The following is a 22,538-nucleotide window of genomic DNA, read 5'->3' on the forward strand; positions in this document are numbered from 1 at the left end:
AAGATCCTAGACATAGACTGTTTACATTCATGGAAGTAGAGGATGTTATAAACAGCTCCAAGAAGAATAAGGCTTGCAGTCCAGGTGATATCTGTAATGAACACATCAAAATTGCTTTCCCGGTATTAAAAGAAGCAATAAAATATGTCTTGAACCAATGCCTTAAGCAAGGAATGATTCCAAACAACTGGAGAAAGTCCAGTCAAAATGATATATAAAGGAAAGGGAAGTACTGAAGATCCAAACGATCATAGAGGCGTCACCCTCGAATGCACGCTGCTAAAGATTCTAACAAAACTCATATGTCAACGCCTGACTAGCGAAGTGGATTCCCAATTACCAGAGGAACAATTTGGTTTTAGAAGAGGGAGGAACACGATACAGGCCATCAAGTGTCCACTGGATGATATTGAAGCAGGAGGCAAGCCATACACCATTTTCGTAGAGTTCTCTAAAGCTTTTGACTCAATTAGCCGAAAAATTATAATGGAAAAAATAAACCCATTAATGAGAAGGAATATAAGTCCCAAATGAATAATTCAGAACATACTGGTCTCAAACTGCATAGAAATTAGTGACAGAATCACGAAGCCAATCCAATTCAACAAACCACTGGTGTACTACAAGGGGATCCACTAAGCCCAGTACTATTTGTAATTGCTACAGCTGTAATTATAGAAGTAATCCCTGAAGGAACAAGTATATATGTATGCAGACGATATTGGATTGCCTCGAGGTCCAGTGAGAAACTGCAAGAGAAACTTAACATGTTGGAGAAGTGGACAGAAGAGAATATTCTTCAATTAAACGAGGAAAAGACAGTATCAATGACATTTAGGAAAGGAGGTAAAGCATCAGGGTTTCATATACAGTACATGGAAGACCTCTAAAGAACGTATCGAATTTCAAGCATTTGGGAGTCACACTACAAACTAGAGGTAATATTCTCTCTACCCACACCAATGACAGGACAAATGCAGCAATCAGAGAATTTGAATAAGTTGTCTATCAAAACAGTCCTGAAATATTTGACCTCAAAGTCTCACCAGTGATCACCTATGGTTTAGAAATTGTATGGACACATCTAAAAATGAAGCAGTTTGAGCAACTAGAAAAGTGAAAGCTATGTTTCTGAAAAAAGGCACTATGTGTCTCGAAGTATACGCCTTCAAGGCTTGTGAATGAGTTAACTTGTGAACCTTTCTACGTAGAGGATCTCCGTTATCACCTACCGCTAGCAACTACACCAACATATCTACAGTTCTTAGAGAAATTAAGAGCAAAGAAGAGACACACACTGAGCGAATTTTACTCGATAGACACAATGATTTACAAAGACTGGCAAGGAAGAGGATATGAGCTCAGACACTTGATTACACGTTTTGCAATACATGGATTTCATTATAAGTTGTGTAAAACTAAGAAATTCAATCAACCAGACACATACTGTGTATGTGAACGTTGGGGCAAGAGCTGTGAACGTTATCATGCTATGATTTGTACTTGTCAGCAGAAATTGCCAACAGCCTTCTGCAAAAATGACTAATGTAAATTTATTTTGGCCATTGGCTGCAATAAAATATATTATTATTATTATTATTATTATTATTATTATTATTATTATTATTATTATTATTATTATTATTATTATTATTATTATTATTATTATTATTATTATTATTATTATAACTTCAACAGCCATTGCCTTCATTATTCAAATGTGTCATCAGAGATCTTTTACATGCTGACATAATATGACAGATCTGGCTCCATGGCTAAATGGCTAGTGTGCTGGCCTTTGGTCACAGGAGTCCCGGGTTCGATTCCCGGTAGGGTCGGGAATTTTAACCATCGTTGGGTAATTTCGCTGGCATGGGGGCTGGGTGTATGTGTTGTCTTCATCATCATTTCATCCTCGCCACGATGCACATATCACCTATGGGCATCAAATCAAAAGACCTACACCTGGCGAGCCGGACATGTCCTTGGACACTCCCAGCACTAAAAGCCATAAGCCATTTCATTTCATCATCTGATAGGGGATGCCGATTTACTTTTTCCTCCTCCTATCAAAAATCTGACCAATTCTGTCAGGTTTGAACCCACAATCATGGGATCCAGAGGCATGTACTCCATTGCTGATCTGCAGGGGGATTAATCTGATGATGTACCAGTGTACTCTCACCTCAGCATTACAAAAATAACCATAAAAGAAGTTAGTGCAATGTAAAACCAATGTCCTCATTAGACAAGATGGTCTCATAATCCTAATTTAACTATGGTCACATCTTGTATCTTTTGGCTGAGTTTATCATTTGTTGTTTTGTACCTTAAAACATCAGTTGCCAACATTTTTAGCTCTACTTCAGAGGGCTGTAACAACTTGGAAAATAATAATAATAATTTTTTTTTTTGCTAATTTGCTTTACGTCGCACCGACACAGATAGGTCTTATGGTGACGATGGGACAGGAAAGGCCTAGGAATGGGAAGGAAGCGGCCGTGGCCTTAATTAAGGTACAGCCCCAGCATTTGCCTGGTGTGAAACTGGGAAACCACAGAAAACCATCTTCAGGGCTGCCAACAATGGGGTTCGAACCCACTATCTCCCGGATGCGAGCTCACAGCTGCGCGCTCCTAACCGCACAGCCAACTCGCCCGCTAATAATAATAATAATAATAATAATAATAATAATAATAATAATAATAATAATAATAATGATAAATACAATAATAATGCCCCTGCTACCCTGTGCAGACATAGTGATTTGATGCCATTTAAGCTGCCTGCATGTCAATATTAACATTTCGTTTCCCTTTATAAAATGACCGAGAAACTAAGACTCTCTTGGGCAAAGTTTTAAAATTTTCTTGGGTAAACACCAAGTGTGTTACCAGGGATTTTTTATAATATGCTGGCATCATATGACATGGAGTGTTGAATGGTCTTTCCCCTCCTTACCCTTCAAAAATCCAACAGTCTCTGTCGGGTTTGAACCTGTGATCTTGGGATACAGAGACTGTAAGGTAGAGAACTTGGAAGCTAACCATTAAACAGGAACAACCTAATAACTTTTCTTCATCTCAAGTAACCATTTTCAGTCAAATGATACTGCTTTATGAGCAACTTATCATTTAGTAGTTCTTAAGTCAGTTTCAGATAAGGAGTAAAAATATTCTATTTCATACTAAGCAACAGTACTCTTGGTGGAATACTGAAAAGTCCCTTTGATGGGAAGGAATTCAGAAATGGGATTCAGAATTTCAAAAGGTAGTGGTTCAAATTCCTCTGCATCTAAACAGACTTAAAACTACCAGTACGACACATTACTTCATTTAGCATAAAATGCATAAAACTTATCAAAAGCAAGAATTTTATCCCAGATTTTAGTTATGAAAGAAAATTCCTCTAACTCCAGGAATAAATATACAGTAAATAACTCTGGTGGCATTCAAACTTTTCAGCATTATTAACACAGTGTCTTTACAGCCTCATGTCCAAGTTAGTATATTTCATCATTAATTTCCTTCTAGCTGTTGTGAAGTGTATAAGAGACTACTAACTTAAGAATCTAAAATGCAAACCTTTTACTACCATACCATCAAAATAATTTAGCACTCCAATATGTAAAACCTACAATATGAAATGCTTATCCCCAAGTGCAATTCATAAAGGGACCAGGTTACTATTAACAGACATTTACACAACAAACATATTAATTAGAACATATTCAAATGCAGACAGGAAAAAAACAGTTACAAGAGACATAGATGGAATGACAGCAATGCACGTAGAGAATGACTGGAGTAAATCTTTTGTAAAATAATGATAACACATGCCAAGTTGCAACAATTTCCTTCCTATTTTGATATCAAAACAATACTTAAAATTCTCTGCATAAAAATACCAACAGAAACAGCATAATTACACATCATTTACATCCACTAAAAACAGCAGAGTTCAACAAGTCCTATGAACGCAGAGCAAGTAGCCCTTGCTGGATAAGACACCTCGACATTTGACATGTACTTGAAACCTCAGAGCCCAATACAAATGTAGATGATTTGATCCAGTGGAGGAATCCACACCAAACAACTCATTCAGGGCAGGTCGTGGCAATATTTCTGAAAGAAATATCAGAAGACAAGATTAGTCATCTACAAATGTAAATTAATGATATATTCACATACATTTCTTTTCTTAGCGGACTCAATAACTTTCTCATAAAAGCCATCAGGAAAACCATTATAACAATTACAAAATTGGAGCAATCCAAATACCTTCTTTTAATCATTAATTCAACAAACAGATGATTATGATACTTTTAAAATTGAATGGGCAAATATATAAAATAACTCCAACTTTCAACAAAAAACAGCTTTGAGGATACTGGTTAATATACATAAATGTTTGTTAAGAGGCAATGATTGTTCATACTGTTATGAGGATTCCAATATTAATGGTAAATAATCTATTTATACCATGTGTGTAGTAATAATAATAATTATTATTAATTTTGTGTGGCTATTTCTAGCCAGGTGTAGCCCTTGTAGACAGACCCTCCAATGAGGGTGGGCGGCATCTGCCACATGTAGGTAACTGCGTGTTATTGTGGTGGAGGACAGTGTTGTGTGTGGTGTGTGAGTTAGGGACAGCACGAACACTCAGCCCCCGAGCCACTGGAATTAACCAGAAGGTTAAAATCGCCAGCCCGGCCAGAAATCGAACCCAGGATCCTCTGAACTGAAGGCCAGTACACTGACCATTCAGCCAATGAGTCGGAATGTGTGTGTGTATATACGGGAGTATGTATATATTATATAAATGGCTGTATGTGTGTGTATGTTCCAACATATCCCTGGAAAGCATGAAGTGATTTCAACTAACCATGGTATGCATACAACTTACTATCTAAAAAGAAAACTAATCACAACCCTAAGGGTGGGGTGGGGAGGGGGTGATATGTAAAAATAATTTTTAAAACCACCAATATTAGTGTTGAATCCCTAATTTTTAGGGTTGTTGAGATGGCTAGCATGAAGGGAAAGGAGGGATGGGGAGAGAAGGAGTGAAAAAGAAAATGTTAAAAATGACTGAGATTATGGATGTAGTTGTGTATATTCCAGCAAAGCTCTCAACCAAACTTGGACACAAATGACTTAACTATCTGGAAAAAAAAAAAAAAAATAATAATAATAATAATAACACGGGTGTAAGACAACCCCAGTCCACCCCCCGCGGTGTAGGGGACGACGCGCCCGCCTGTCACCCGGCGGCCCCGGGTTCGATCCCCGGCCGGGTCAGGGGTTTTTAATTGTAAATAATTAATATTCCTGGCCTGGGGATTGGGTGTTTGTGTCGTCCTCAACGGTCATTTCCTCACATTCAACACTCTACACTTCTGCAATTACACTTACATATAGGTTCCTATCATATGGTGAAAGTAGCGCGAAAAGATCGAGGTCGACGCCACGAACAAATATCATTAAGAAAAGAGACATCCCAGCACTCCTAGGGATATGGATGGGAAGGAGTTGTAATGTAAAAATAAATAATGACTAATATTAGTGTCGAATCCATAGTATTCAGTATCAGAGAGATGAATGGTGACAGTCTGGATGCTGTTTTTAAGTTCAAATTCAGTCCCTATCGGTACAATGGTTGACAAGGGGTGAAAAAAAAAAAAAAAAAGTTCAAAATGACAGAATTAATGGATGTATGTTCCAGCATAGCTCTCAATCAAACTTTGTACACATATGACTTGCTAAATCTTAAAATTAAACACATAACTCTAAAACTACAAAATAGTTTGTACAATATCAATCTACATCACAATAAAGAAATAAACAAAAATTATCATCATACATAATTAACAGGTAATACAAATCCTAAAAGTAACCATTCAAAACTGATTATGATGCTTCTTGTTTAAAGGGGACTAACATCTAAGGTCATCGGCCCCTAATGGTACAAAATGGAAGACATGATATAATAATTAAAATTTTAAAATGTATCCACTGACAAGAATTTAATACAAATGATGATCATCAATGATTGTGAATTTAAAATAATAAAATAATTCACAATGCCTTATTTTTGGTAAAATGACAGATTATGATAGAATAAGACATTGCCTTAAAATGCAATAATGTATCATGCAAATTACTACAGTATTTTTAGAAACATACTGAAATACACAAACTAAAACAGAGTCAAATTAATAAAACATAGTGAACAATAATACAAAGACTAATACGAAACACTATGTTTATATACAATAAAACAAACCACTATCCCTCCTAAAATGGATGATGAGGTCTGCTGACTTCTCATCACCTTGCAGGATGAGGGAGATGGTACTCAGGAGTCTTACACTACGGCGCAGATCAACCAGGTCCATGCACTCCGTAATGATGTGTACCATGGTAAGATGATCACCGCAAGTACACACCGGAGGTAGTTCTCCTTTCAGTAAATAGGAGTGTGTTACTATACCGTGGCCAATCCGAAGACTACATAATACCACTGCTCCCCTCCAGGAAGCCCGAAGGAAAGTCTTCCATACCTTTGTTGTACCTTTTATCGCTCTCAGCTTATTTGGAAGTGGAAAGACCTGCCACTCCATCTCCCAATGGGACATAACCAAATGTCTCAGCTGAGAGCAAAGATTACTTGCTGGAACCTTGTAAGGCAATGGGGGCAATGTAACAGCCTCCTTGGCAGCCTTAACAGCTAACTCGCTTCCCTCTAAACCCATGTGGCTTGGGACCCACATAAACGTGATTCTGATGCCGGCATCCAAACAACCGGCGAGCAGGTCCTGGATCCGCTGCACCAGAGGGTGCCAAGGGAAACATGTATCAATAGATTGTAGCGAGCTCAAGGAGTCAGTACAAAGCAGAAGGTGCCAGCGCTCATCGGACAGCGTGTACCGCAGAGCTTCACAGATAGCATAGAGATCTGTTGTGTACACACTACAAACTTCTGGTAAAGGAAAAAGAAACCTGATATGGTCAACAACAAACGCAGAGTCCACTTTCGTTTCTGCCTTCGAACCATCCATGTAAACGATGATTGGATCTGGATATCGGCCAACAAAAGACAGGAAGAGCCTCCGATAAATCAAAGGGTCCGTGTTTTTCTTCCAGCCAATGTGCAGATCCAGGATTATTTCAGGTCGTCGTATTATCCATGGAGGTAATGAACCGTATCACCCGTTCACGATCCAGTAATCAATCATATTTATAAATGACATAATAATTCTGCATCATATTTATTAATGAGATAATAATTCTTCTTCAGATTTGTTGTGGCATGGTCATTATCCATCATTCATTGAACCTGCACATTTTAAATACAGAACCAACTGGAGGCCGAACAAAGTCTTTTAGGAGCTATTATCCACCCAGAGCCACTACAAGACTGTGGGAGTATTCATGTAAACCCCGGCCTCAAACGAATGTTTAGTTCAAATTTATTTGAAGCGAGCCAGTGAGAGAGAGATAGCAGTTGTGTGACTGCAACAGAAAACTTTGAATATGTTGTGGAACCGAGCGTGCCAACTCTCCGCAGACAAACACTAGCATTCCAGGTGGTACAGATCGTCACTTGTTACAGGTATTTCTACATAAGCAGCATTTGTAAGAGACATCGAACCATATTAAGTGTCTGCTTAATTTATGAAAAGTTTGTCAGCATTACAGCAAGATCCAGGCAGATATGACATTTATGTGTTCGAATTCTAACGACAGTTGCAGAGCAACTGCCACCTCACAAAGACCGACTGCGGACAGGCCTGGGATTCACCGACCCTATAAAGCAGAGCGCCCGGCGAGCTGACCCTATTCATTCGTAATATTTCTTGAGAGCCGTTTGTCTATCCGTACACACTGTAAGACTGTGTACCTTTGTCTAACTGGTAGAACTATGTAAAATTCCTAGTGCTACAGAAAGTCATTAGCTAATACAAATTTGAATGTAATTACAAACTGTATATTCAGATGTAAATAGCTCACCCGAGCCCAGACTGTGTATACAAAGAAACTAGATTTCGCGGTTATTTTGAGTGCGAGTCGCGCTAATCGTATGCCTTATGAACTTACTTGTGAATGGTTTTTCTAATCTATATATTTTAAGCATGACATACAACAGACACGCGATGCCCTGTTCTTTTCATTTTAATTTATTGCGTACATAAATTAATTAGTTCTATGCATTGGGCTGACGACACATGTGCATTTTATATTTAGATTTGAATTAGAAGGTTTATGGAAATTGTAGGATAATGATTAAGTGTTTGATTTATTTTAGTTTCGAGAGCACCTTTTGTTTGGTGCAAGTTATGATGTCAATGTCTTAATTAATTAAGAGGTACAGCCACCTCTAGTTTTTGTGCAGGAACTTGGACAGATTATCTGTAGTTAAGGCTAGGTTGTGCATGAAGCCTGCTATTTTCAGCTTGGAGCCACACCTGCAATTGTATTAAATTTATTCCATCGTTATGAGCAAGATGCTTTTAAATAAATTGAGCAACGGACCGAACCGTAGTCATAAAGAGATGAGATGAGAATTAAGACAGGACAAAGTATGAGGCCGGAATGCGCCCATGGATTCGAATATGATCACCGAGATAGATATGATTTAGTCGCGGGACGACTGTGACTGTGTTGTGGGGATGTGAATAAGCTGAGACATGAGCCTGCATTATTCTAGATGTGAGAAGCCGTTTGTGTCGATGTAGGAATTTGTGTGACGCGACTTGTTATTTCACTTTTGGATGGCGATATTATTGATGCAGATGTTGAATTGTGAGAAATGTAAATTTTTGTTTTTGTTTCCCTGTCTGTGTCCAATTGATATGTATTTGTGCGAGCCATTTGGGCAAATGTATTGTGCCAAAGCAGGCAACTCGAAGGTCGGCGACACAAAGAATCCCTGGGGCGGACAGAATTTCCCGTTATAACAAGCCAGACATGGTCGGTCCCGTCTGCAACTGAAAGTTTTTTTACTTCCTTCGCTCATTCATTGCATTTCTCGGCCCAGCTGTAACCTTCGCCAATGACATCCCAAAACTCCCCCACCATTGGGGCGGACACAGGTGACGTATCGTGTGTGCAGACGAGACATCACGATGTGACATCAAGAGTATTTTCATATTTTTCATTTACATTTTTCAGTGAATTATTAAGTGATCATGTGTATATTTTTTTCTTGTGTGTTTTGTTGTCTTATTTGCATATGTGTATATGACAATGTCTAAATGTGACACAGCACGCGCTGTCTGTCAGTCGCAGGTTTTGCCCTGTCCAATGTTATCCGGACAGACCCGAGGTAGTAGTATCTGTGCATTTTGGGGGGTTAGTGTGTCAGTTTTAAGAATGCGTGTTTTCTTGTATATGTTACCGATCAGTTCGGATTTTACTTGTAAATATTTGGGCGAAACACGGGCCTCTTTACTGTGCGTCAATGCACTGTATAGAAACTCTTGGCTTATGCCACTCTTAGATAGCTCATCTGATTTAAGTCCATGAAACACGTATTTACCGTAAAACAGGGCGATTTCGGACACAGAGGTGGTTTTGGACAGTATGGTAGATTTGCCGTATTCTGTTGCATAGCAACGAGCCGCCGGTGCTTCGCGTAACGCGCGCGTTTTAGTTTGACCTTGAGGTTATGTTTACTGCGTTCTGCACTTCTTATTACGAATCGACTTCGTACTTTGGAAAATTTCCCGTGTGCACTGGCATTATTGAAAGTTCATGCATTACCTTTAAGTGGATACTTTCGATTGTCGCGACCGGACGGAATGCATTATACATAACTATGGTTCTTAGTGAGATCAACTGACTAAAGTGTTTATAAACTATTGCTGTGGAATTTTGGTGTGATTTAGTGAAAAATAGTGTTTTACACACATTTTACTGAAAATTGAAAGCAGTCTGGGTGATTTCGGACAATGCCTAGAAATTATCAGAGGCACAAAGAAACTGCTTCGAAGTGCAATTACGAATCATAATTATTAGAAAAAGCTGTACGTGATATTAAAAGTGGTAAGTTGTCTTATAGGAAAGCATTTAATTTGTATGGTATGCCTTGGTCCACCCTACAAAATAAAGTGTGGAAAGTACATACAAAAAATGGGAAGACAACCAATGCTAAACGAGGAAGATGGAAATGCTCAAGGAAGCTCGTCACCCTCTGGCCATGCTCCAACACAACCTGCTACTTCCCGACGCTGCCCGCCGCAAATAAAATGTTCTTCCTGGGAAATCTATTTTTGGCAGTGATTTCCGCTGAGATGAAAGCAGTGGAGAAACAAGTGATGGCGCTGGCAGCAGCGGTGAAAATGAATGCGATGAAGCACACAATGAATGTAATGACGTTCTGGTGTTGCAAGAACAGGCTTCTTTCCTTGTTGCAGATTATAAATACAAGTTGAGGAACAAAGAGCATACAGGTAGTAATTGGCCTGGCCTGACATATTCGTTCAAGGGATGTGGATTCAAATACTAGTGCCCATATAATAATGATGATGCTTATTATTTAAAGGGGCCTAACATCTAGGTCAACGGCCCCTAATGGTGCGAAGTGAGATGAAATGACAAATTAAAAGCCCAAAAACATCCACTGACCACAATTCAAAATGTGAGGACGAAGATTGAATGGATGGATATGAATTTAACCCATATGTGCCCACTGTCGACATTTGTCGACGTTAATATCTGAATATTGTCGATCTTATATCGGTAAACCTGAATAATATTTTTGAGGTGCATTGTTTACAGTTCATAGTTTGATACTTACTGCACAGCACGAAAACAAGAATCGCTCGTTTTCGCGCCTTATCTCATGGCTGCATATGAAATATCATTCCGTATACACTCAAGAGGGTGACGCTTCCGTCGCAGTGAAAAATATGTTCTTATAATATTGTTACAGTTGAAAGTAAGATCGGACTTTTGTGTTAAACGTAATAACAAAACATGTCTTTAACAGATTTTGAATTCATTTATGGCTGATTTATAGTTGCTTTAGTCTAGCAGAGCAAAAAATATCCACGTCGACATATGTCGACAGTGGGCGCAAATGGGACTGCCTCAGTACTGATATACAATTTTCATTTATTCTTCTCAGAGTGACCGTCGAGCAGATCGTAATCATCCTAGAGGAATCACAAAACATCCTAGATGCTAATATATACATAGAACAACCTGAAAATGCTTTCCATAGTGACGGGGATAGCGATGATGATGATGAGTCTTGTGGAGATATTTACAGACTCACTGGTAATCAACTCCGGGCTGATGCTGAACTAGTGTGTACAAAAATAAGTGAAAATGGTACAATGGTAATGCTGAAATGAAATACATAACAGTAATTCAGCCAGCATGCATAATTCTGCATAATATGCACATGGGGAGCGTTGATCAATAGGATCAAAATGTATCTTGTTACCGCATCAGCATCAAAAACAAGAAATGGTACTGGCCTCTAATTGTGTTCCTTCTGAACGTCTCCATGGACAATGCATGGCAACTTTACCGTTTGACCCCAATTTAGACTTTCTCGGCATCACACGCTACATCGTTAGGACATATATCCTATCTCGTGCCGTACGCGCCCTAACGCATGAAGACCGAGTACGAAAGTATCTTCACGCGTATTGCCAGAAGTGCATTCCGATGGGGTATCCCACTATCTCGAAACAAGAGGGAAGCAAGTGCGGTGCGCTCACTGTGGTAAAGCTGCCAGGAAACAGTGCTAAAATGTAACGTTGGCTGCCATGTCCTTTGCTTCGAGTCATTTCACTCACGCTAAACCAGACTGGATGAAGAGAAGCAGAGTGTAACCTCAAAACGCAGACTAAACTGTTATGAAATTCTACACGCAGTTTTCCTTTTTTGCTATTTTCAGAGTGATCATACTTGCTCAAAATTTGGTATTGTGTATATAACAAGTACTATAAACATACGAATATTGTCCTTTTGTCTTGAAACAGTATGCATACTAAATTGAGACGAAACTGTTCCTCATTTATGTTTTGAATCATGCTTTTTAAATATTTTCTGCTTATTCAACACTTATGTGACTAATATTCACTAACTGACTAATTATTACATTCATATAAGCTTAAAATGCGAAGAAAAGTTCCTTTTCTGAGCATGTCTCTTCCCCTACCCGTTCATGCTCACTGTCGACATATGTCGACGCGGTAAATCTCCGCGAAAATATTTTAATGAAACCTAAAATCATCATAAGCCTTTCATTTAGGTTACAAACAACTGTACTTACAAAATATATCGCAATATTCCACAGAAAAATAATTTGGGCAGATATGGGTTAAAACGATCAGTGGAACCGACCCACAGTGCCTCACATGCACAGAGCTGGTGTAGAACAATAGAATTACTGACCAAGGGACTGCTTCTATAGCACAATACTGAATCAATGATTCTTGTAGTCAAAAGGGGTCCAGAATCCAAGTCAGCGGCCCCTCACAATGGTACGTATTGCTAGAAAAGTAGAACCACGACATTTGTCATGTTGCGGTACTAATTAAGAGTAGCGTAGACTCATGGTATTCCAAACATTATGGTACTACTCACAGGTGAGGAAATTCGTACATGTATTACAGACCTACGCTGTTTCGCACATTGCGGCGCCATTTACAGGCGATGCAAACCTACGGTGTTCATCACCTAAGTGTACTAACCACAGGAACTCGTACTATTCCATGCTGTTCCTCATATAGTGGGTACTAATCATAGGCAAGTCAGAACCATAGGTTCCCTCATCCCATGGTGTCGATCATATAGTACTACTAATCACAGGTACTGTAAAAGCCGTCGAGCCCTTGTTTGCTGCTAATCACAAACCTATTTGGTATCCAACATAGTGGTACAATGCGAAGTAAAAGCGACCCATGGTGTTCCCCGCGTGGTGATACTAATTTAAAGATAAAAATTTCATAATGTTCCGTATTGAACTGTATTGAAATAAGAAATAAAATGTTCAACCTATTCAATACAAGTAAATAAGAAATGTAGTGTAACATTCTTATTAGATTAAAAGCGGTACCGGTTTCGACCACCAATCTGGGTCATCATCAGCCGATTAAAAATACTAAAACAGTGCATAGGAAAACAAGAAATTAAAGGATAAGTCTTTCAAAAGAAGTTGAAGAGGCAGTATAAGACAATATGGATTAGCACTGTACGATTTTAAATCATAAAATCCAAAAGAAGTTGAAGATCAGTCACTTATATGAAGCACGGCGCAAGCCCCTGAAGAGTAGCACAACACACGCAATGTCCGGCACTGTGCCTCAAAATGTTTACGAGGAGAGGCGAACAGTTCAGTCAACCAGCCTGCATACACTGTCAGGCGCGAAATCACAACACGATTTAATAAATATGAAGTCCCAAAAATGTGTAGAAGTCGAAGACAAGTCGTTTAATTGAAGTGAGATGCTAGCTCCTGAAGTTCAGCGAAACATAGGTCTTATCAATTTCCGGCACTTTGCTTTTAAATGCTGACGAAACTCTGAATAGCTTAATGATCAAGGCTGTTAATGCTTCAGTCGCGAAAATATATATAATGCAATTTAATATAATTGATGTATGTATCAGTGTTAATAGGATCTTGTAGATTCTTAAGAGATGCGGAACAGTTGATGTAAAAAAACAATTGTGAAGAGAAAAATGGTAAAAAGCGCAATATTAAAACAAATGAAAAACACATATGCATAGCATGTTATTTCTTGAAGATAAGAATTTGGGTCATACTTGAGGTAGCTTAACCCATTGAACTGCAATTTTTATTGAAAATAAATATACATTGACTGCAATTTAATCTGACTTAAAAGAGATCACTTTTGCTACAGCAAGTTAACACACTGAAACATAGTTCACATTCTAACAATAGTTCAACACAGTGTGGTAGATCTTAAAACACTCATATACATGCAGTGCCACCTTACACTTATCACATTCATAGCGGGATTCACCCCTGTTCTTTCCCTTGGGATTTTTTCCTCTGCAGTCATAGCAGACCTCGCAAGAAAAGCCGCAGTGAGGAGATGAAGAGATTTTGGGAGAAGGAAAAGTCAACGACATCAGCTAAATAAGTTTAATTGCGCTCATTAGTTGGGCATAAGGAAATAATAATAATAATAATAATAATAATAATAATAATAATAATAATAGTAATAATAATAATAATAATAAATACAAGACTGACAAACCGGATCAGTACTTTCTTTCAGCAGAAGAAAAACTATGGGGCTTGGAGAACTGAACTCTGTGGTAGCAAGAAGATTACACCACATATTATTTGGTACATTGTCTGTTTGTGTACACGTTCAGTTTTCTAGGTTATGCACACGCCCACCTGCGTTCCCGTCTTCATTTTCTTCAATAATGTCATCTAATTCTTCGGAATTACTAATGCTAACATCATTTGAAGGTAATTCAGTATCACTTTCATCGGAAAAACCGTCACTGACATCGCTTTCCTCCAAAAACCGTAATATTCGAGCTTCATCCGACTCGGCCATGACGTTGACTTTACCTTCAGTAAAGCTTTACGCGGCAATTTACTCGATCGTATTTAGACTCTTTGGCGGCAAAATACATAGCTGAAGGGCAAAGATAGCTGAAATACGATTACCAACATCTCGTAGACATGATGGGATTGCAAAGAAATATCGATATGTATCCTTGGAAACCTCAACAAAGCAATAAAGAGGGTGGACGGAAATTTCCGTCATTGCATTTATGGCAACCCGCGGACAATGACGGAATGGGTTAAGGTAGGGTAAGGTATGAGTAAGGTAAATCTGAATGTTGTAATGATCTGAACTGTAGGTGGTAATATAGCACACAGTTCAATTCGGAAAATAGATTATTTTTTTCGAGAGGAGAGGTGAAAAGAAAAAATAGGATAAGGTAATAAAGGAGGAGGATTAGTAGATAAGAGAAGATTAAAAGAACTGGAAGTTAAAAGAAGATGGAAAGGATAGGTTAGGGAAATAAAGGAGGGGTAGTTTAGGGTGGGTTAGGAGGATGGGTTACTGGAGGTAGAAAACGTGGGTAGGAACTGTGTAAGGCATGGAAAATTGAATTCGGGTTTAGAAATTTAGCATTTTTGAGAAGAAGAATTAGGAAGTCGAAAAGAATATTGGGTTTTTCAGAAATGTTGTTTAAATTGAAATTAGGGTTGAAGTGGTCAAGGTGAATAAAACAATTTTCAGTAGTGTTTACAAGGGGACGTTTTGTTAATGATTTTAAGTATCTTCGTCTTTTTTCAATATTGGTGAAATTATGTTTGGAGTCTTGTATGTGTTGTCCTATAGCAGAGAATCTGTTGTATTTAATGGCATTGATATGTTCGGAGTATCTGATATTAAAGTTGCATCCAGTCTGTCTGATGTATGAGGAGCTGCAGTTGTTACATTTGTATCTGTATACTTATTTAGAAAAAGCATTAGATTTATTTAGTAAATTAGAGTTGTGTAATATATCAAGATTTCTGTAATTGGTTTTAAAAGAAATTTTCATGTTGTGTTTTTTAAGAACACTGGTTATTTTATAAGCATCTTGAGTGAAAGTAAAAGTAGAAAATGCAGTGGGTTTGGTTTTGTCTTTTGTTAACGTGGTTTTAGGATGGTGTTTGAATTTGTTGATGATACGGTTTATGAAAGAATTGTTAAAGCCTTTAAATTTAGCGATAGTACGGATGGTATTCAATTAGTTATTTAAATTTTTTTTAGACATAGGGGTGTTGAAGGCACGAAAAATTAGGCTGTTATAAGTAGCACGTTTATGTGCTTGAGGGTGTGAAGAATCCTGCCGTATTATGATTGCCGAGTTGGTTTTCTGAAAATTTTGTAAGTTAATGAAGAAGGATGTCTAGTTATAGTTAAGTCTAGAAAATTAAGAGTTTTGTTATGTTCAGATTCAAGGTTAAATTTAATGTTAGAGGCAATGTTGTTAAGAAGACGAAGAAGTGTACGAGCCTGCGTTGGTTGATTCTTCATTTAAGATTACTAATGTGTCATCAACATATCTGGCCCGAAAGAGGATATTATTATTATTATTATTATTATTATTATTATTATTATTATTATTATTTGTGTTTTCTAAGAAATTTAGATATATTTTGGCTAGAATGCCTAAAGCTGGTGAGCCCATAGCTAAACCATCTTGTTGGTAAATGGTGTTATCAAAGGTGAAATAATTATTGTTGATGACCAATTGACATGAAGTCTTGAATTTCTAGTTTACTCAGATTACTGAATTTGTTTAAGTTGTTATTTATGATGGGGAATAATTTGGAAATTGGAATACTGGGATACATGTTTACGATATCAAAAGAACGGAGAGAAAAATTAGGTTGGATGTCGAAATTCTTTAATTTGTCGATTAATTCAGAAGTGTTCTTGATAGATTTGTTGGATAAAAATAGATAATTTTTTGGTAAAAATTTTTGGATGAATTTAGAAGCATTGTATAAGGGACTGAGTCAGTAATTGATTATTGGGCAGATTGGGATGTTAGTTTTATGAATTTTGGGAAGGGCTTTGGCAGTGGGTAGGCCTGGTTCATGTTTATTAATTTAGTTTTTTCTTGATCTGTGAGGAGAAAGGAAGTGTTTTTGAAGGTTTGTTTGAGCAGACATTGGATTTTAATGGTCGGGTCTTTTTTAACTACAGAAAAAGAAGAGTTGTTGAAGAAATCTTTAGTTTTAGCTGTGTAGTCAGATTTATCCATTATGACAGTGGTGTTGCCTTTATCAGGTTTGGTAATGATGAGATTATTGTCATTGATTTTCTTTTTAAGATCTAAAATGTGTTTATTGTCATTAATTGAATTATTAATATTATTATTATGATTTAGGGAATTGGGTCTTTTTTAACTACAGAAAAAGAAGAGTTGTTGAAGAAATCTTTAGTTTTAGCTGTGTAGTCAGATTTATCCATTATGACAGTGGTGTTGCCTTTATCAGGTTTGGTAATGATGAGATTATTGTCATTGATTTTCTTTTTAAGATCTAAAATGTGTTTATTGTCATTAATTGAATTATTAATATTATTATTATGATTTAGGGAATTGTTTTTGTTATTATTAATGAAGATTTTTTTCAAGTTTTCATTTACCTCATATCTGATTTCATCTTGTTGTTCTGTTGGCATTTTATTAATGACTTATTTCAGATTCAATTACTATAGTGGCTATATTAAGAGTATTGGGGTTGGGCCAATTGTGTTTGAGGCCCTTAGAAAGAATTAAGTTTTCTTCATCACTCAGAGTTGTTTTAGATAAATTGACAATGGGAAGATGGAATGGTTCCATGGTTAAAGAAGGTGTGTTAATTTTCTTGACATGATTTTTATGTGGAGAATTATTGTTATTTAGATTGTTAAGTTTTTTCTCAAGGGTTTGTTGTTTAATTAATAATTCATGAAATAATTTATTATCAACTTCGCCCATACATATAAAAACAGCAGAAAAGTGTTTGTGTTCCCTAACATCCCTGCTGAGTATACAATAGCTAAAGAGCAAATTTCAAAAATATTTCCAGTCCAAGTTGAGAAGAGAGGAATGTTTATTTTCAAAGAAAAGGTATTTTAGATTTATAGGCCATGGCAGCTAGATGTTTATTGTATCGACCTGTTTTTTTTGCACTGCGATTTGTATCATTTGTAAGAAAAATTATTAAAATCTTTCAGTTGGATCTCTGTGCAGTTTATAACTATTAATATTTCAATTTAGACCAGAAAACTTTACATTTACCTTGTCAGAAAATAGAGATACAGTAGATCAGTAACACATTACACTTATTACAATGATTTTAACCAGCTAGTTATATTTTGGATAGCCTCAGAACACTTTAACTATCATAACACTAAAGCAAAAAGAACGAAGAATTGAAATAAAGGACTATTTGAAACTTCAGACAGCGGATTAAAAAGCATGTGCGTCCGAAATCACTCGAAGTACGGGATACTCGAGGTACCTCCAAACTGTCTGAAATCACCCCGTTTGACGGTACCTCCGTTACTCACCACTTACAATTTTGTTATGACAGGGGTTTGTGACCCTAATGATGACTCACTCCTGTGATGTCGAGATTAGTAATTTTTCTCTGTAAAATTTGTAAATTTGTTTATTGTTTATTTGTTACTCATGCATTTTACTAATTAAATTTTGTTCAAACCCTTAATTCAGCGACTTCTCATTTACTAAAATATGTTTTCTTGCACTTGTCCTAGGTCAATTTAAGTTAAGTTTAGATAGTTTTGTTACCCACTTTTATTACTGCTTCTCCGCTGAGCTAGGCCAAAGGCACAACGACAGGGTAAGGTGCAGTACCCCACTTGGTTGTCTGAAAAGACAGGGAACTGAAGGTTCATCAAACAATGTGACTGCTATCCAAGTGTATTCCAACCGGCCGCATTGCTTGAGGATAAGCAGTGTACAACTGATGGTTTCCGTTGTGGAATACACAAGGATAGCTGGGTGAAGTGACATCTGTCGCAAATTTTCAGCATAGGACAGAAGCATTTGCTGGGGCAAGCAGGCTAGCAATAGGGCTTGTACGAAAAGCTTCTGTCGCCAACCTAACCCCGCTGTAGTGGATGCTATTCAGTTTTGCAAGGACGCTTTGCCTTGCTGATCCATATGCTGCACTGCTGTAGTCTAAACTGGATAAAATATGTGCCCCATAAAATTGCAGGAGCCCCCCCAATTAGTGCTGCTAAGAAACTTCAAAATATTCAACTTCTTAGGGCATTGCACTTTTAACTGCCGCACGTGTAGCTCCCACGATAATTTGCTATTGAAAAGGAGCCCAAGAAATCGGTATGTGTCAACTATGGGAAGAGCGACGTTCTCTAAATAAAGCGCTTCTGGCAAAAGTATACAACAAAGGTCTTTGCAATTGAAAACCAAAACCTTTCCAAATAAAGCTTTTTGAGAGTCCACCTTTTCAATACAATATGGTTTTTATTTACATTAAAAACTTTACATTATTAATGTCTTAACGGGACATGTTTTGACCACATTTTTTAGCATCATCATCCATTGTTCCTAAACTCAAAGATCAAAATAGCCAGGATCCTGGGTATTTGTATCTTGATAAAATATTTAAAATTGTCATACTTGGATACTATTTGATAAAATGCTTTTTCGTATAAATATATGATTTGTGGAGACATCCGACTGTTTTGAATTATTCTGACTGGTATAAACGTGCTATATATATTTAAAAAAATTGATATTATACACAATTATTCTGTTTAAAAAGCAAGTCTACACTTGTTGAACATTAGATAATAAAAATCACATTGCTATGCTTTATATCTTAATGGATGACATTAGTTAGTTTAAAAATGTTCGGTCTTTGTCCAATGAGCGTATTCTTCTGGTGGATTGGGTGCGTGATCTTGGATGTCCAATTTTCATGCTCTCATTGGAATGTTCTCGAACTTGGGTGTAGGCGTATTTGTGAGATGTTACATGATCCATAGAAAATGTTACTTGTGGTACTTAACATTGTGGAACAACATGCCGCCTCTGCCACTATGGAGGTTCGAAGCGGGGACTCCTCAAATTTGTTACGACAAAATGTAGTAGTCTTGTCTGCTTCAATTTAATGGTTGATGTTAGTTGATTGGGAGCCCCCTCGCCAAGAGAGGCTTGGCATGCTCTGGTGACACTTTCTGTTCGATTGGCTGTAGCTAACCTTTTATCTACATCACATTGTTAGGATGTTTCTTTCTCTCTTCAGCCTTTCAGATAATTATTTTGAGATTCTGGGACACAGTTGCTATGATCTGTTTCATAAAACAAAATTTCATGGTTTGTTTCAGAGGAATAATTAGCTACAGATGAAATTTCCATGTCTTGGTTCTTAGTGTGGCTGACAAATATGTTCTTTGATTCTGGTAGAAACCAGTCACTTTCTTTTGGCAACATAGCAGAAGCTGCAGCTATATTCATTCTGGATGAGTCAGTAATTAACTCCCTAAATATGATATAATTTTACAGTGTTTTTGACTGGTTCCAAATAACAAACTAACCTTCTGTGTGGATGTCATATTTAAAAAATATCTTCCTAATCTTGTTTGTCATGTTTTTTATGTAGGGCAATATTGCTGTCTTCAGACACGTCGGGCCGTTCTCCCGGGTTCTCTTCCAATATGGCCTTTCCTTTACACTGCTATTCTATTTTCGTAAAAGGTCGAATGTCATATAATGAGTACTCATATTTCTCTTAAGGGTTCCAGTGAGCTGTTTACTCTCCTCAATAGTTTTGCATCAGATATTGCAATGGCCTCATTAATTAATGTGTTCAGAACAGCTTGCTTTTGTGATAGGTGGTGGTTAAAAGAGATGTGCAAGTACCTAGCCGTATGCATGGGCTTCCTATATACTGCATGGCTCAGAATTCGATGGGGGTTCGATTTGAACAAGGTGTACAGAAATGAAAGCTTTCCCAATTATTTCGATTTCCATAGTGAACTGAATATTCTCGTGAATGGAGTTGAGATGGTCCAGAAATAACTGAAAATTATTACTACCATAAGGTCAGATGACAAATGCGTAATCCCTGCAGTGAAAAAAGGATTTCGGTTACAGGGTTTTGTTCAAAATATTCTATATATGCAGAATTAAAACAGCTTCACCAATCTTTCACCATGTGGTCCAGCGAAAAAATCTTCATTTAATATCACTATGTTCAAATAGTTCCTGGAATAATTTTTTCTCACACAAATGAATAATGCCATGCAGGATAATTTTGCATTAGTTGATACCAGCACTCACGAGGTCGTCACTTCTGTACAAATTTAATGTACATGACCATTGTTGTCTTTATGTGGCAAATGTCACTTGTTTGTGTGCTATTCATTGACTGTATTTCAGAATGCCTGTTACAGAGCAACATCCACATATCACTTTTTGTGTTTTGTAACTCACAGAGACATTACGAATACTTGAAGATACTTATTGAAGCAGTAGCGAGAAAAATTCATGTTTTTGTCTGGCATAAATAATTTTGTGAAGGCTGTGCAAGTATCAAAAACAATCCAAGAAGCAGCTGACCTTCAACGGCGACAAATAAAGCAAACGCTCAGTGTATGCGCATGATGTTATCAGAGATGACAGATGAAAGACTATTGAAGTGATATCAGTGGAGGCTGGAATTTCAACTGAAAATGTTCATACAATTCTTCACAAAAATTTCTGAACATGCATTACATTTTTGAAAAGTTGGTCTCAAAAATGAAGACTCCTGAACAAAAGAATGAATCCTGCTGGGGACCCAATCTGTATGGTTGATCAAGATGATGACCCTTTGAACAACACAATTGCTGGAGATGAAATCTGGAATTATTTGTACAACCTGGTGCCTAAACATCAGGCATGTGAGTGGAAATCCAAAACATTCCCCGCACCCGGAAACAAAAATTTCCTAAAGATGCTGGCAAAGGCAAAGTTATGCTGGCAATTTTCTTTGATGCTCAGAGTCTTGTCAACTATGAATTTATTCCTGGAGGTCATACTCTGAACTAAGATATGTATGTAGATATCCTTCATCGCCTCAGGAATGCAGTGTGAAAGAAACAGCTGGAAAAATGGCATTGAGCACCGAGTGATTTCACAAAATGATCTTCAGTCAATACTTCCAACAGTTCAAATGCACTGGTGGAGTAGTGTCACTGACGAAGGGAACTTTTTTAAGGAAATGTTATCTAAATGAATGAAGAGTAATTATTTCTGTGTTGTTAACAAAAAAAATTGAAACTAGTATGTGTACATGAAAATTAAAGAGTATGAACTGGTACCTAAAGACTTGCATCCACTCGACCACAATTAAAATTTCAAGATTAAGATAATTAAATCAATAGCTCATACATTTCTCTTATTCCTATACAAATCACTACGCAATAGAGTAAACATGACCTCATTTGATATAACAAAATTTGTGCTTTACATTAGATATGATAATTCTTTTGGGATTTTGCCATAAAAAATAAACAATAGTACACAAAAATGTGAGACCAGAAAAGTATGAGAAGGGTAACTAGAAATGAAAATATTGTACACTTAAAATCTGTTGACAAGAAAATAATAATTAAAATTACATAGTGTAGTTTTATATCTTTTAAACTGTATACTCATTATGTTTTCATGAAACTTTTAAACAAGGACACAATTATCCTGAAAATAAAGAAAATTAAGATATTCCCTTAATGAACTCACGTCTTTCTTCAACGTAATTTCCTTCAGCAGCATAAAAACGGAAAGGAATAATTAATTCATCAAATACAATGCAAAATGGAGAACCAATATTCAAAATTAATTTCAGCCGCAATCTTAGATATTTTGTACTCTGCCCCACTGATACACCACAAATACCATAAAAATTCACAAACTGACTATTTATACAACTGCTTGATGCAAGTGTGATAACAGGTATAGAAAACAATATTCTCTCACCCATGGGTAACTAATGGAGATATTGAGCTCGAATAA

At 37.0% G+C, this 22,538-nt stretch overlaps 1 protein-coding gene across 1 annotated transcript in view; it reads right to left on the bottom strand.

Annotated features, from left to right (window-relative positions):
• Nucleotides 1-2,743: 2,743 nt before the first annotated feature.
• The window catches only part of Gclm (Glutamate-cysteine ligase modifier subunit), a 92,323-nt gene continuing 72,528 nt past the window's right edge, over nucleotides 2,744-22,538 (bottom strand). Inside the window, exon 6 of the mRNA XM_067144517.2 lies at nucleotides 2,744-4,124. Within this exon, the coding sequence (XP_067000618.2) occupies nucleotides 3,961-4,124 (164 nt within the window). The 3' untranslated portion in view covers nucleotides 2,744-3,960. The remainder of the gene's footprint in view (nucleotides 4,125-22,538) is intronic.

This window comes from Anabrus simplex, chromosome 3 (genome assembly GCF_040414725.1).
Source record: "Anabrus simplex isolate iqAnaSimp1 chromosome 3, ASM4041472v1, whole genome shotgun sequence".
In the NCBI taxonomy this organism is placed as follows: domain Eukaryota; kingdom Metazoa; phylum Arthropoda; class Insecta; order Orthoptera; family Tettigoniidae; genus Anabrus; species Anabrus simplex.